Source organism: Triticum urartu, unplaced genomic scaffold (genome assembly GCF_003073215.2).
Source record: "Triticum urartu cultivar G1812 unplaced genomic scaffold, Tu2.1 TuUngrouped_contig_4946, whole genome shotgun sequence".
Lineage (NCBI taxonomy): Eukaryota > Viridiplantae > Streptophyta > Magnoliopsida > Poales > Poaceae > Triticum > Triticum urartu.
Genome location: NW_024115578.1, coordinates 10523 through 24805, shown reverse-complemented (window position 1 = coordinate 24805; position 14283 = coordinate 10523). Strand labels below are relative to the sequence as shown.

At 41.5% G+C, this 14283-nt stretch overlaps 1 protein-coding gene across 1 annotated transcript; it reads right to left on the bottom strand.

Moving 5' to 3' along the window:
- Positions 1-2339: 2339 nt before the first annotated feature.
- On the bottom strand, positions 2340-13947 carry LOC125528539. Its single transcript, XM_048692994.1, has 16 exons — positions 13425-13947; positions 8521-8931; positions 8213-8438; positions 7856-8110; positions 7659-7768; positions 7034-7129; positions 6864-6951; positions 6411-6640; positions 5993-6177; positions 5585-5784; positions 5016-5348; positions 4800-4901; positions 3840-4137; positions 3385-3533; positions 3025-3309; positions 2340-2848 (listed from the first exon to the last, which is right to left on the bottom strand). Exons 2-16 carry the CDS (start codon positions 8829-8831, stop codon positions 2648-2650), a joined length of 3069 nt encoding a protein of 1022 aa, XP_048548951.1. The 5' UTR covers positions 8832-8931; positions 13425-13947; the 3' UTR covers positions 2340-2647.
- Positions 13948-14283: the final 336 nt, after the last annotated feature.

The following is a 14283-nucleotide window of genomic DNA, read 5'->3' as shown; positions in this document are numbered from 1 at the left end:
TCCCCCCTCGATCTCCCCCGTCAAGCCCATGGTTTCGCCTCCCTTCCGCCCACCGCTCCAGCGGCCGGTGGCGGGGAGGGGATTTCTGGTGTCTCGGATCCGGCTAGTAGATAGGTAGGGTTTTAGTCTTCAAAAGGGCGGCGTTTAGATGGATGGCGGCGCTTCTTCTTCGAGTCAGTCTTCCGGACTCTGATCCTTCTTAAGTTCGTTCTTTGGGACGGATTAGACCAATATCTGATAGCTCAGGCTACATGTCACACTGGAAAAAATACGTACGAGACATGCTGCATCACACACTAAAAGCTATGTCTCAGAATATACCACCCATGTGAAAAGAGGGGTAAGAAGGACCATGTTGAAATTGCTCCTCAGAATATGCTTGGAGGGTAAAACCAGTTGTCAACTACCATAACAAGGAACACCTAAAATAAAGTTTTAGAAAACTCGAGGGACAATTTGACATCAGATCTCCATCACAACGATCGAAGTGAATGTTTGGACGAGAAGACAAACATGAAACTTAACACGTGGGCGAAAATCTAAAATGTCGTTAAGATTTTGTTTCAGGAACAAAAATACAACCTAAGAAATGTGGAGGAATCAATTTGCGGTTTGGCTCAATCCCTTCAGTTTTGTTGTAGCATGACTTAAAACTAGGAAATCCTCCGGGTACCTGTTGGTGACTTGACACGGCCGACAAACCAAACAACTGCATATATGGCTGGCACTAATAAGAACATGAAGCTCAGTCATTTGCAGTGCATCGCTGCCACTAGGGGCCTACGTCACTCGAAGCGCATGGCTGCCTCTAAGAATCTAGATATTGCCACCCCCTAGTACAAATCTGAGTCCCGTCGCCTTCCAATCCCATGATATGTCAGGTTTTGGTCCATCTATAAGAATATATAAGTTACTATTCATGTGAACAATTAGCCGCCTTGTTCGGTTTGAGTATGTATGCATTCAATTCATGTCGCGAGCCAGATTAGATCCTAGTCTGCTTTTATACATGCGCCCCCAGTATGTAAACGTAACTTGTAGTGAGGGCAATGGAAGCTTCATTGATACATGGGGCACATCCATTAATTGCATTTGGTGATTCCTACCTGGCTTTAGGTGTATGTAGTTTGGGGTCTTCAATGTGGTTTTCTACACGTGATGTTTTAGTTTTCATTTTCTTCTTGTATCAAAAAGGAGAAATGTTGTTGAGTTTTACATACTATACGAACACCGTCGGGGAGAGGAGGGGGCTAGAGGGACTTACTCCATCTCCATATGGTGTCTTCACAGCCTCGAACGCACGAACAAAGAACCGAGTTCCCCTCCGTTTCCCTGCACCTTGATGGCGACTTGAGACAGAGGGGAACGACGGCCACCGCCTTTGTGTGAGGAGCGTTGTGCAATTTTTTGTGAGAGGGGAAAATAAATACTGCATTTGTTGCAGGAAATCATCATCACTCCTATCTCTCTAGTCAAGACTAGATTTTGAAAAAATTCCATTGGATGTCCGTGCTACATACAAGATGAACATGTCTTCATCCCTAGCATGAATTGAAATATCCACATACACAAACACCAATGCATAAAAACTCCATGATGCAAATTTAACAGAGGTAATCTACAAACAAGATCACTGAAGATGGTGCGCCTACAAAAAAGACTATTCTTGATCTAAACGTTACGAATCTGAATACAACAAACAGTGTGGCAATCCTTCATCATGGTTGCAAACACTTAACCAGCTCAAAAATGTCAAGCCCAACGACTCCAACAAGGCTGAATAACTTCTGTGGTAAAAACAGCAAAAATGTAGATGAAATGACCCACCGTAGAGGTGTAGACTCGATTGATAGTGTTAGCAAGACTAGAACTGAACTTCGAGAGATGTGATCTGATAGTGATCCTACTACAGCAGCAGCTGGATAAGAAGAATACTCATCATTCCAGTTGGAGTTTACCAAGTGTAGCTAAAACTTGACCAGGTAAAAGTTGAAGTAGATTTAATTTGATAGAACTATTCACCGCCTCGTCATTCCAACTAAAAATGCTACAACTCAGACCAGTTAAAAACTGCATTATATTTTATTCAATAGGACTATTCACCCCCTCTAGTTCATGGAACTCCATCATCTTCTTAAGCCTTGTACAGTGCAAGGGGCTTAGGAGAGGTGCTTGGAAAAATAAATCAGACTTTCTTTAAGCACCGGTGCTTATTTGTTCAAGGCACACACTTAATTAGGCTCTCTCGTGTAGAAATAAGCACCGATGCTTGAGAAAAACCCTGTTTATTTTTCTAAGCACCTCCCTAAGCACCTAGCATTGTACAAGGCCTAAGATTCTTAAGGTCAATGAGTCCTTTGTTTTCCTTTAAGAGAAAAGTTGAACCCGCACATGCAATTTGTTCATTTGCTAGTACACAATTGCTTCATCTTCAGACCATACGTTGGTCAGTCAAGGCTTCATTCCAGAACAGATATACACCATTCCTCCCTCCTGCTGATTCTACATTTTCTTTTCTCTTAAAACTTTTTCTAACTTGTACCTTGTTCTATGATATGTACAGCCAGCCTCTCCCAAGAAGATGGCACAAGGTAAACTACATACTTTACAATACAAGCTTACAACAGCGTGGCCTGTGTTAAGTCGGTCACGGAGCAGAGTCTGGTAAAAGAGGATCTACCGGTGTCCGTGGAATGACAAACTGGTCAACAACCCGAACTACGCTGGTCGGATCCGACCATCCCGACGCGGCTCGCCATTTGCTTGGGAACCTCCTGGTGTGGCTCATCTGCAATGGCTCCTTGGGCTCCATATCCCAGTCTGGATCCAGCATCCACTCTTTTGGCACCTGGTAATTGACAACACACGTGAGACACGCCACAGGAAAAAGCCAAGCTTGGAGAGCTAAACCCAAACCATATCATACATATTACTCGGTAGGAGTCGAGACGATTAAAGATAGTGAATGCAACCAGAATCATGCAAAATGATGGTGCTGGTAAGTCAAACTAGCAGAGACATTACCTTGTCCACAGCCAGGGTGAACACCTCAAGGTCTCCATTCTTTTTGATGTGGAACCGCGTGAACGCCTTGTAATTTGCTATGCGCAGGGAGGAGAAGGCCTCGTCAAAGTGAATATGGAACCAGTTTATACACACGTATAAGTAGCTCCCAAACACCATCGACACAACGGGCGTCGACAAGACCCAGAAGTAGAGAAAGACAGACACATAGTAGATGATGGCGCCTCCCCGAGGGAGAGACTCTATTCCTTTTCTGCAGATTGTGCTTCTAGTTACTGCCATAACCTGAAAGAGAAAATGACAGTCAACAATGGTACAGCCCATCAGAAGAAGTGGTGTTTGTATGGTTCAAAGGATAACCTCTGGGATGTCGAAGGCAGACATAAGGTACTTGATACATGCAGGATAAAGCCCGAAGGTCCACTGTTCCAGACGAGCACGAAGCCCCGTGGGATCAGGGAAATGTTCACTTTCTGCCTGACGGTACCATTCATAGAGGGTGTGGTAGCCTGTAAATGAGTAATCCAACAAAAGAAGTAAACAACTGTGTCAACAGACAATGCAGCTGTCACTAACTAGTACATTATTCTTGACACACATGAGAGGTGACGCAAAACAACAAGCAAGTACTATCCTGTCATTCTTCTCTAAATCGCTATAAAGGAATCTGACTGCTACGAAAAGAAGTAACTTGTAACCTTCTTAAACGAAAAGGGAATCTACAATTATAATTCATAACTTTTATAAGGATTCAATATGACAACATAACATGGTAATCAAGCAATGATGCACAGAGGGAAATACGAAACACAAACCTGATGTCGCTAGTAGATGGTTGCGGATGCATATCTCAATACCCAGTTCCATAAGCAGCATCAGTAGTACTGCCGAAGTTATATGAGCAGCAGCATGAAGAAAGCCAAGCAAAGCACGTCTTCTACGTGATAGTTTTGTGGGTACAAAGAAAAATGATACCGTCAACAGAGTAAGAACACCAGCTAGGGATACATAAGAATGCTCTAGAATCTCAAAAATAGCATTCCACGTTGCATTGAAGAAACTATTCACACGGCCATCCCAAGAGTCTTCATGCAAGATACGAAATGAGTCACACTGATGAAAAAAACATCATACTTACATCAGGCCACAAAAGATAGAAATTAAGAAACATAAGAACTATTATAACAAGTAAACTAAATAATTGTGTCCCTCGCGTCTGTGGTTTTTTATGGGCCATGCATATTCATCATCTGGAGGAGCATAATTTTGATGGAGCATAATTTACTTGTACATAGAGCTACAGACAATTATCATAAAATGTACAAAACCCTACGGGACAATACAGTTTCATTAAGTCTGAGAACATGTTAAGGTACCCAAGGAGTTAGGGTTAAAAATTAGAATGATCTGATCATATCAGTAAAACCCTGATTTTATTAAATCTTACAAAATTAACACTGGAAATAGATAGCCGTACAATGCGTAACAGCATCGGCGTTGTTTGAAGTCCTAAAATATTTCAGGTCATGTTCAATGTCAATGCTAAGTAAGACAGCATAATCGTTGATGAACTCGTATACCAACAAGGAAGCTTGCAATGTTATGCCAGTTATTACATCGATGGACAATCATTTTGATGCAGTTCCTAATTTAACATTTGTGGACAAGAAAACCAGTAATCGATTTTGATGCTTTAAGGCCTCATCTCGACCAAATAATGGAACGATAATTTCCAACTATACAGTTAAGAACTACAGTATAATCTAGTTTCTCACCTGTGGAAACATTGAGAAGACCAACACGAAATACACAAAACCACCAATGACATCAAATTGCCAATTTTTCCTTCGGAATTTTAAAATATTACCAAGTGCAATCTAGATGGACAAACAAAAGAAGCAGTCAGTTGGCAACAAGGCTGGTTATTCCAAGAACAACCCTGTTACATAATGAATCAAAGAAAGATAAACAAATGTAAGAGTCAACCTTACCTTGCTAGAATCTTCATAAGAAGGATATACAGCCTTCGTTTCATACTTGTTCCCATAGCATTCCTTGAAGTTCTCGAAGACATGTGTTGGATGCAAAAAGGCTCCACCACAACCATTTACAAGCAAGTGTTGCACATGTACTGGTTCTTTGGACTCAGTGCAAGAATGACGCATATAATGGTGCAGGTCGCCAGCCATCCGCAATTTACACCTTCCCTTGAGGTACTCACGTATTAAATATGTTACGTTTTTTCCAGTTTTATCACCCCAGTACCAGTCGAGAAGCCAATTTGGCTCATGAGTTATAAGAATTACAGAATCATGTTCTCCAACCTGCATAAATTCGACTAATACTAGTCACCACGAAAATGAACATGCGGCAATCTTAATGCACAATAACAAATATCTGCATTGCTTTCTGCTTAAGATAACAAGATCTACTAGCAGTGATCCCAATTTTCATCTACTGGTTTATTACTACTGAATCATCAAATTAACAAAAGATAACCATATCACCAACAGAAAAAAAAACAATGTCCTGATAGAGTGCAGATGAAAGGATGTATTACCTTCTGTTGACATAATTCTGCAAAAAACTTGAACTGGTACACATCAATGTCGCCATGTAGAGCTTGGTCAAGACCAAAAACCCACCACCCATTGGGAAGCTTTAATGCAAAATAACTCCTCTTCTGGGGTAAAAACCACCCACCAAGCCAGCTCTTATGACAGACATACCTCATGAATGTGTTCAGTCCATCAAACCAATCTGCTCGAAAACAATGCAGCTTTTGTCACTCTTATTGGCATTCGTCCATTCACAATGATGTATCAGAAATATGCAGTGTAACTTCTCCCATGCCAAGACATCATTATTAGCAAATAAAAAATGTAACACTGATGGGAAGGAAGAAGACAGGTACATGAATGTCATAAAACATGAAGTACAGTGCAGTTCACAGGTAGGTAATATTTACCATGGTTTCCAGGAATCATAAAACATTGTGGTCCCTTATACTGCCTGAGCTCAGAAACTCCAAGAGGAAGTTCAGGTTTTTCCAATGCTATATGATCAGGCGTGTACCAAGCAGGAGGCTGGAGAGCATACTCAAAAGGGCAGAAAAAACGCCGCTCATATGTAAATGAGCATGGATTCGGATATCTGCAGAAGAAAGGAACAAATCAGCATTTTTTTAAGAGCTTATTCCAAGATCAATATGGAAAAATGAAAATCCAATATAACAGGCTGGCAAAAATAATTAATAGATGGCATCATCCATGTATGGAATGCAACTTGTGATAAATATGACAAGCAAAACATTTATACTAGTCATAAATCAGCAAACATGAACTGAAAACTTCTAATAATGTAAAAGATCAAAGTATGCAGCATACGCGAGGTCTCCACCAATAAGTAGTAGTTCTCCACGGGGAAATATAAGCCTGGAATCATCAGACTTTACGACTAAAGAAGGTTGAGCAAGTAAGCGTGCTATAGCATATGTAGAGTTGCCACCATCGCCGGTATCTGCAATGAAGTCAAACCAAAGTTCGTCTTTCCCATCAAGATGATCGTATAAAAGGTCGCTGCTCTTAGATTCATCTGGAGTTTTGTTCATAGCAGCCTGGTTGGGTTAGAAAAAAATTGTCAATTGTTTTAACAGAACAATAGGATCAACTAGGAACTATAATAATAACTATGTGAATTTAGTGAAGAAGAACAAAATTCTAGGAAGGAGGATATTCTTTTTTTTAGCTTAGGAAGGAGGGTATGACAAGATAAAACTGGATGAAACAAAAAAGCTAAACCAAAATGAGGACTGAAGCTAGAAATCACAGGTCATGTACCTGCATCATACGCATGTCAAATCTACCAACAAAGAGTGTCACAGATATCATGAGGTCGAAAACGGTTTTGAATAAATCTGTTGAGGTCCTGCAGAACATACCAAAAAATAGTCAGCCGTTTTTACAACATAAGTGGATAATAAGAGCTTATGGATAGACCACCAACATACCCAGAGTACCAAGGAACCATGTCCTCAAAATCCGGTTTCAACAGTTTCTTCAGATTCTCATACTCCGAAATTGTTAAAGGATGAGTTAGAGCCCATCTATACAACAAGTCAAGGAAACAAGGTGAATAAATTAGTCCAACACTGAACGAACAAACTAGTAATGTGATGTTTATTCAGCAATTATATTGAGCACCTTTTTATGGCCTATTTTCATATCTGCTAGATAATATCAGCATGCAAACACGTGAAAAAAGACAAATAAAGTGGTCATCATCATGTGCAACTCCTAAGTACCCAGTAAGTAATGACCTGAGGATATTTTATCCCCTCACATCATGTTATCTTCACTAAAGTATATTCATATAGGTAATAAGCTGAATGCAACCCCTTTAGATTTTTCCACGATAACCATGGCATTTTGTTGAGAGGGTGTGAAGGTTGAAATTCATATATGTATAGTTCTGCTTAGATGAAACCATGACAAATACATTGCATTTTCCTTGTCATCATCATAAGTAACTTTGATAAGATGACAGAATACAAACTTATCTGTTGAGTTGTTTATAATACAGTACATGATTAAAAATCTAACTACCAGATGGATGTGCTCAGACATTCGACATACCCAGTTGACCGCTCCACGACATAATTGGCCATGTAAAGACCAATGAATGTGGCCCACAAAGAGTAGACAGGTGAAATGATGTTGGAGTGTTCGGATCCATTGGAAGCTAACTGGAGCAAACATATACAAGTTAAAAACAAAACAGTAAATAAATAGAAGAGATATCCCAGCATAAACAGAAGGTGAAGTATACTGACTTCTCCATAAATGGCCCATTTCGAGAGAAGTGGGTAATCACTGGCAGAGCCAACCGGGGCAAACCAGGATGAGCAAATCTGGTCTTTAAACTTATGCATACGCAATAGCTTTGAAATCAGTGTGTTGTCCTCATTTTGCTTTCTCCAGAGTGAAAATGCAACCCAGCTAGCAGTTCTACGATCAATAGATTTATCCCTTGAAAGAGTCCTGTTACCACAGTGGCTGTAGAACACGCAGCAAGCTATACTTATCACCTGTGATGTGACACGAAGTGCGAATCTTAGATAAATCAAAACTATCTAAAGAAGAAAATGAAAACACGATACACTTGAATCATTGTATGCCAAGAAACTTACTGCGCAATTTTGGATTATAGTAAGCATCTCTGGCTTTTTCTCTGCCATGCGAGAAACAAGACCCAAATACCAGAGTCCAAGAAATATGACGTGGAAGACGATCAAGAAAACTAGAGAGGAAATATAAATAGTGAGGAAGAGGGAAAGATTCATCCTCAAATCCAACCCCATTGACTGAAAACTAGGGAGATGGTATAATGCTGCCAAGAATATCCAAGCAACGTACCTGCATTCAGAAACAGCCTCAGGGAACTAATACATCTTGTTTTACTTAAATGATCTTTTCACAGACTCCAGAGATTGCTTACCAACGACTAAAGTTTGAATAGTTTGGCTTGATAGTCTTCCTAATAAATGGTGATGAGAAGAAATAGAAGAAACCAATCAAACAGGCATACATCGACCACCATTTAAAATTCTTGTCCAATTTCATTATAAGGGTTTGTAAGTTATCTGATGAAAGGAGGAAAAGCCAGCCAACAATCACAGCAATCATGAAATGTCTTGAATGCTCATGTGGGTATGGGTATCTATGAGTCAGAATAGTCCTGACCCTCTCCATTTTAAGGGATTCAATCAGACGACCAGATGGCTGCTTATGGAGCTTTTCTCTTCCCATAAAAACACTGCTCCCAAGTCAATGATAGTTCATACTCCTACTCAAAGCAACCAGAGGGACCTTTGTCACCGGTGAAAATTCCAGAACTGTGCCACCAGATCTGCATAAAGAAATATTTGTGAAAATCTGACAAAATAGCGATATGCGTGCAGAACAGCAATATTAAAACTAACTTCTGAAAGAAGTCACAAACTACAAAGTAGACATAGGGTGGGAAACAACTGGTAAGATTAAATGTGCCTCTTTTGCTCTATACCGAAAAGATCAAGCTAATTTATTGTACTTTGGTGCTTGAGTGAATCCCAGAAGTTATGCAGAGTATTCTCTGTATTCTGCAACAACCACAAAATATCACATAGTACCCTCACCAGATTGGCATGCTATCCTAGAAATCATCGCACGCTAAATCATGTAAATACTTAGTCACTTTACAGAACCAACCAAGACTTTCAAGGATTGCTCACTTAGTCAATTCTGTTCCGAAATAAAGTGGACCTAAAGTAAATAAATACGACTGTCTTTCTGCATAGGATGCTTTCTAAGAATGCATTGCACTTTTCCAAATGCTGACATCCTCAAAGGTGAATCTTTATATCATTTCACAAAATATGGCAATGGTATTAATCTAATAGTCATCCTCCCATGCTATATAAATGAATCCCAAGAGGGAAAATGTGGATGCAGAGACAAATGGAGACAGAAAATGTACAGGTAGACAAAGTGAAGGAGCACATTAAGCACATGGCATCAACAGATTCCACAGGAAAGGGACGGAGAGGAAATCATTACCAGAGACAAACACTACTCTTAGTGAAGACATTATTATCAAGCAAAGATGGCTCTAAAAGAACAATACTATCCCTACAATTTTCCGCTAAAATCTTCATAAGACCACAAGTTCAGGTCTACACATAGAACGAATAACTGAAACCATCTAGTAATGTACAATGGCAAAATAAAGCTAGGAAATTACAGAGAATAAAAGACAAATCTGACTAACCCAAACAGAAAAATAAAGTAAGTGTCTAGGCGGATTTTGACAGAACAAATATAGCAAAATCAGAGTGATTTGCCGACGAAGGCCACTTGGATGTACCTATCCTACTTCTTATCCTTCCTAGCCGTGGACTCCTATTCCCGATGCATCTTATTCATACATAGGCTTCCAACAATAAATCTTACAACGAACCCCTGATATGTTACCTAGCTGGATAACCTCAATCATGCATCCAACTCAGCCATTGGTTACTAAAGATGCTAATCTGCCATGGAGCACAAGAAGGTCGAAAGCAAAACTGCCAAACTAGTGATGGACATTGTGAAGCAGCAGCAGTGCAAGCATATATAAATAGGTCGACTATGCTGCTGTAAAGAAAAGAAATAGATTGCGATGCAAGGAGGGACTCAGACCAGACTAGTTGTCAACCACCTACCGCCATGATGTTTATCATGTGGATGAGCTAGTGAAGAGAGATGATCTACAATGAATGTAAAGGAACTTATTTTCTGCATTCAAAATTAACAATAGAACATTCAACGGAAGGAAAGAAGAATCCTAGAAGTTATGCAGAGTATCCTCTGTATACTGCCACAGCCACACAGGTAAACAGGTAGTACCCTGACCCTGTTGGCATGATATCCTACAAGTTACCTCAGCAGCTCCACACTCAAGGATGTAGGAAATACTTAAGTCACTTTTACAGCACCTACCAAGTACTGATACCCCTAATGGTTGCTCAGTAAATCAATTCTGTTTCAAAATGAAGCACACAACATAATCAATGCATAGGATTGATTGTCTTTTTGCATAGGATGCTTTCGACACATGCAGCAGGAAGCATGCATTGTAGATTTGCAAATGGCGACAACTAAAATGAAGTATGGCAATTGTATTAGACTAACAGCCATCCATCCCATACTATATAAACAAATCCCAGGAGGGAAATTGGATATAGAGACAAGAGAGCCGTAAAAAATAAATTGTAAGTGGACAAACTGCAGGAACACATTAAGCACATGGATTCCATGGGGAAGGGACAGGAGGCAATCATTGGCAGAGACACAAACCTAGTCTTAATCAAGACATTAGAGAGTGACATGAGGTCTGTTCTCTAGTAAAAGAGATTACAGAAAACAAAGGTGCAAATCTGGTTGGCCCAAAGAGACAGACAACAAATCTGGGAGAGGAACAAAGATCATGCCTGCTTTTGTTTTCCCCTCGATATGCCGGCAAGGAACACGAGAAACCAGTGCGACTAAGAAACACAGGTATCAAGGAGGAGAAACTGGCAGTATAACTAACTGGTGGGGTGTAGAAAGCAGAGGAACCAGAGCAGAATTGCGCGCACACACACACAAGCTCCGTAGCCAGTATAACTAACAGCCACAAAATATCACATAGTAGCCAGTACACACAGCTACAAATCATCACACAGCTTTACACTAAATCATGTAAATACTTTAGTCACTTTACAGAACCTACCGAGACCTTCAAGGATTGCTCACTTGGTCAATTCCGTTCCGAAATAAAGTGGCCCTATAGTAAACACATACGACTGTCTTTTTGCATAGGATGCTTTCTAAGAATGCATTGCACTTTTGCAAATACTGACATCCTCAAAGCTGAATCCTTATATCATTTCATAAATATGGCGATGGTATGAATCTAGTAGCCATCCTCCCATGGTATATAAATGAATCCCAAGACAGAAAATGTGGATATAGAGATAAATCAACACAAAAAATGTTCAAGTAGACAAACTGAAGGAGCACATGGCATTAACAGATTCCATGGGAAAGGGACAGGGAGGTCTTCATCGCCAGAGACAAAAACCACTCTTAATCAAGACATTGTCAAGGAAAGATGGCTCTGACAGGACGAAACTTTCCCAACAATTTCCCCCTAAAATCTTCATAGAAACACAGATCCATGTCTACTAGGCGGATTTCGTCAGAACAAAGACCTAAGAATCGGAGTGGTCTGTCGTCTTAGGCCCTTTGGATGTACCTATCCTACTTTGTGTCGTTCTAGCAGCATCACTTTGTTCTGGACATGGACTCCTATTCCCGACGCATCTCATTCATAGATAGGCTTCTAATAATGAATCATACAATGAACCCTTGATATGTTATCCAGCTGGATAACCTCAATTGTGCATCCAACTTGGCCATCGCAACTAGAGATGTTAATATATCATAGAGCACACGAAGCTCAAAGGCCAAACTACCAAAGTAGTGAAGGACGATTGTGAAGCAGCAGCAGTGCAAGCACATATATATATCACTACGCTGCTGTAAAGAGAAGAAATCGATTGTGGCGCAAGGAGGGATTCAGACAATAGTGGTTCTCAACCACCTAATTGCTGTGATGCTTATCATGCGGATGTGCTAGTGCAGAGAGATGATCTACAGTGATTGTAAAGGTACTTCCTTTCTGCGTTCAAAGCTAACAGTAGAGCACTTAACGAAAAGAAAGAAGAGAATCCTAGAAGTTATGCAGAGTATCCTCTGTATACTGCCACAGCCACTGAGTAAAACCCATAGTACCCTGACCAAGTTGGATATCCTACAAATCATCTCAGTATCTCCACACTGAAGCATGTAAATACTTGAGTCACTTTCGCAGCACCTACCGAGACCCTTTTATGGTTGCTCACTTAGTCAATCCTCTTCCAAAATGAAGTGGCCAAACATACTTAATACTACATAAGATTGTATTTCTGTATAGGATGCTTTCGACAGATGCAGCAGGAATTTGCGAATGCAGACATGTAAAAGGGTGGGTGAATCTCCATATCATGTGGCAAATTGGGCAATGGCATTAATCTAACAAGCATCCCTACATCCCATATTATGCAATATATAAACGAATCCCTAGAGGGAAAATTGGATAGAGAGACAAGAGAGCAAAAAAGAAAGTACAAGTAGACAAACTGCAGGAGCACATTAAGCACATGGATTCCTTGGGAAAGGGACAGCAGGCAATCATTACTGGAGACTAAAAAAACAGCTCCTAATCAGACATTATTATGAGGCAAATCTAGCAATAACAGGAGGAAAACTACTTTCCCCGGTACAATTCTCCCATGAAACCTTGATGATAGGACCACAGCTACATAGAAGAGAGAACTGAAAGCCTGAGACCAACCACTGTCCAGTAATCCAATGAATAAAATGTACGGGCAGGCCAATAAATCTGGGAAGTTACAGAGAACGAAGGACAAATCTGGTTGGCCCAGAAAGACAAATAGATGAAGTAGTACTAGCAAGTTTCTTTATATCATATAATACACGGAGCATTAGGCGCAGAGGAACAAACATAGTAGTAGTACGCACTCTGTTTTCCCCTCCTCGATACTCCGGCGACGAACACGAGAAACGAGTGAGACTACTATAAACAACACGGGTATCTAGGAGTAGAAACTGCCAGTAAAACTAAATTGGTGGGGGGTAGAGAGCAGAGGAAGCAACTGAACTGAATTGCGCGCGCGCACGAGCTCCTACCCCCAAGATCCGCGCCCCCTAATCCCAGCCCCGATCCCGCCGAGCGCCACGAAAGGAAGGAAGCAATCAGGGGAGGGGAGGGAGGCTTACCAACTGATAGTCCGGGAAGGGGGCGAACGCTAACGCCCGCGCCGCGCCGCCTCTGGCCGGCGGCGAAATTCGGGAGGGTGGGGGGAAAAGGCGAGATCTTTGGCGGTAGAATCTGCCGTCGCTGCGCCGCTCTGCTCTTGTAGCTTGCTGCTGGCTGCTGCCTGGTGGTGGTGGTGGTTAAATCGGTGGTGGGGAGGTGGGGGGAGGGAGAAGGGGAGCGAGCAGAGCAGGACACGCAGGGAGGGAGCGGCCGCGGGGGATTAATAATTAATTAAAGAAGGAGGAAAGAATTGGAGGGAGAAGGAAGGAAATGCTTGCGGTTTTGGTGTTCCCTCCCCTGCCCTGCCGATGGTGGTGGCGGCGTGGTCCGACTCTGACCCAGAGTCTTTTCCTTCCTTTCAGCAGCAATGGAGGAAAGGAAAGCAACCACATCGATCCATGGCCGGACGCGCATCATTCCAGCAGAAGGTGCTGAATTTGGGCCATTGCGTCGTCAAATTGGTCCTATGCGGTCGGCGTGCGTGGTTACTCCCACGTCATCTCCCACCGTTCTACCTATCTTTCTCACTAACAAAGAAATTGGGGTGGGTTGATTCGGTCACGGCCGGTGGCTCTCTCTCTTTTTTTAAGGCTACACACTCTATTTAAAAAAAAATTAGACCAACCCAAGGCTAATCCTTATTGGCTTCTTTTTTATAGAAGAAGACTCCGCGAGCACCGGGCGTTAGAGCCGAGGCTCGAACGCGGGCGGGCCGGCGGCTACCCCAACTGCCTAGCCAACGGGTCGACGCCCCTTTCTCACGTGCCGTCATTTGAGCAGTGAACAACAATTAAGCAAAAGAGAATTATTAGATTAACC